The sequence below is a fragment of the Suricata suricatta genome, chromosome 7 (genome assembly GCF_006229205.1).
Source record: "Suricata suricatta isolate VVHF042 chromosome 7, meerkat_22Aug2017_6uvM2_HiC, whole genome shotgun sequence".
NCBI classification, from domain to species: domain Eukaryota; kingdom Metazoa; phylum Chordata; class Mammalia; order Carnivora; family Herpestidae; genus Suricata; species Suricata suricatta.
In genome coordinates this window covers 30,657,630-30,660,206 of record NC_043706.1, presented here as the reverse complement: position 1 = coordinate 30,660,206, position 2,577 = coordinate 30,657,630, and the positions used below count along the sequence as shown (strand labels likewise).

Here is a 2,577-nt window from a genome sequence, read left to right as displayed (position 1 = left end):
TCAGCAAGCTACTCACGCCACTCCACGGTGACAGGGCTCGTGCGACTCGGATGCTCCACGTGGCAGGTGTAGACCTCTCCACTCCGAGGAACCGTCTCCAGCATCACCAGGGTCTGGAAGGTCCAGTCTCCGTTACGGATCAGGCCTGTGGACACGACCCCAGCCTCCTCCTCCTGGCCGTTCCGGAACCACTTGACCTCGATGTGGCCCGGATAGAAGCCATTCACCGAGCAGACCAGGAGGTTGTGGTGCTGCAGGGGCTGGGTCTTCGCGGGGTACACGGTCACGGTGGGCTCCACTAGAAGAGAGGGGGTAGAGGGACGAAGTGAGGAGACAGAGTGAGTGTCCCTGGGTGGCTGCCCGGCTGCCTCCGTCCCTGGTCCCAGGCTCATCTCAGGCAGGCCTCCCGCAAAGCTGGCCTGTGGCCCAGGGAGAGCCAGGATCAGAGTCTTGAATTTAATCCTGACAGCTGGGTCCCTTCGATTTGAAAGATGTTGTTGGGGCTCAGTAGGCCAAAAAACCTCTCGCTATGACCGTTGATGGCTATGCCTCCAGGGCGCAGGTGAACTATTTGGGAAGTTGCTGAATGAGTGAGTGGAAAGACTGTGAAACAACATTTGGCCTCCTGGGCCGCACATGCGGCTTCTGTTCATCCTGTCTATGATTTTCTCGTTGCTTTACAAAGAGGCATATACTTTTAGGCTTTGAATCAACTTGGGTCAATCAGTAACTCCAGTCTTCCCTTACTTTTTGTCTCTAGCTCATGGTCTGCTGTTGGTACTAAACACAATCCTCTGTCAAAGATTTACTTCTTGAAGGAGAAGTGTCTTGCCCAAGAATAACTGCTGAAGAGCCTTAAGAAACGTAAATCTCCTCAAAGAAAATTCTTTAGGCTCATCTTCTGCTTCAAAACAGACTTTTGTTAGGGAATCCCTCCCTTGTAATGACTTATTTGTTCCTGTTATTTACTAGTGTCCTGTTAAGAATGACCCTTTCCAGAGCCTGTCTTTACTTCAAGGACCTTGAACTATGTAATAGTTAAAGAAAAAATGTAGGGGCGCCTGGGTGGCTCAGTCGGTTAAGCCTCAGGCTTCGGCTCAGGTCAGATCTCACGTTGGTGGGTTCAAGCCCTGCGTCAGGCTCTGTGCTGATACCTAGCTCAGAGCCTGGAGCCTGGTTCTGTGTCCTTCTCTCTCTGCCCCTTCCCCTCTCATGCTCTATCTCTCTCTGTATCAAAAATAAATAAAACATTAAAAAAAAATTAAAAAAAAATAATAATAAAGAAAAAATGTAACCACCCATGGTATATAAGACACTGACTATCTTAGTAAAATGTGGCTTTACCACCATTCACGTTGTCTGTCTTCTTTCTTACAGATATTGTACTGACAGCATCCCCCTACTCAGGACCTTTTGACTGGGTGCATGGGCTGGTCCCCTGCAAGATGTTCTGGAAATACGTGGGGTTTATTTTTCATAGCATAAAGCACTTATTCCTTGTTGAACTGAAGTGGTTACCCATTCTGCAAGGCACATAGTGTATCAATTAAAAGCACGGTTTCAGGAGCAGGCTGCCTGGGTTCAAATACAGGCTCTGCTACTTTACTGATTGATTCTGGGAGAATGTTACTTTCCTCTGTGCCCCAGCTCCCTCCCCTATCAAGGGGGATAGTAGTACTAACTTATGGGGAAACATTTTTACAATACCATAAAATGGTAGACTTAAGGAGATGACAAATCTTTGCTAACAATTTGGCAACATATTTCATTAAATATAAACCTTTGCATTCCTAGCATGAAAAGTAATAAACAGAATCAAAACATAAGCCACAAACTAGAGAAAATACTGAATCAACTACCAGCAAAGCATTAATAATCTTATGCATAGAGAATGGCTAAAATCACTCAGAAAAATTCCTAAGACAATAGTAGGTAATTTTTACATCACTAACAACAACTAGCCAATAGATATGTAAAAAACAAACAAATGTTCAAGAACCTTAGAAATCAAAGGAATATAAATTAAAAATTAAAAAGTTATAAAATGTCAACTATTTGCAATATTGGAAAAAAAAGATCTAACAAAGGGGAATGTGAGGTAAATTGTTACAAGTCTATAATGAAATAATATGCATCTCCTTAAATACTTTCATTATAAAAAGAGTAATATCAGTATATTTAGTAACAAGATTATAATTAAGATACGTGTCTTCACAGTCATCTCAAGAATGTAGGAATACACACACTAAGGGAAAAAGGAGCAAGAAGTTGAGACATAAAGAAGCCTCAGAAATACCAGAGGGTCTCATCACTGCACTGGTCGCACGCGCAGACACGGGCACGCTTACCTCAGGGGCTTCAGGAACAGAAGGTTCCCGCCTCCTCACATTCTCCCCAGTCTCTCACTCCTCCCCTCCCCCCCAAACCTTCACCCCACCCAGGACCCCCTGCACTTCCCTCCCAGGCCTCCAACCACCTGCCCGGTGTGCCCCCCCCAGGCTCCTGAGCCCCCTCACCTCTGCCTCGGGGGCCACCACGGATGCCTGGTGTCCCCTCCTGTGTCCTCCCCCCACAGCC

General features: G+C 46.0%; 2 protein-coding genes across 7 annotated transcripts in view; one reads left to right on the top strand and one right to left on the bottom strand.

Annotated features, from left to right (window-relative positions):
• LOC115295561 (DLA class II histocompatibility antigen, DR-1 beta chain-like) overlaps positions 1-2,577 on the top strand; it is a 169,874-nt gene that overhangs the window by 29,487 nt on the left and 137,810 nt on the right. The window lies entirely within an intron of this gene.
• The window catches only part of LOC115295562 (DLA class II histocompatibility antigen, DR-1 beta chain-like), an 81,249-nt gene continuing 78,678 nt past the window's right edge, over positions 7-2,577 (bottom strand). The window contains exon 3 of the mRNA XM_029943555.1: positions 7-298. Coding sequence (XP_029799415.1) covers positions 9-298 — 290 coding nt within the window. The 3' untranslated portion in view covers positions 7-8. The remainder of the gene's footprint in view (positions 299-2,577) is intronic.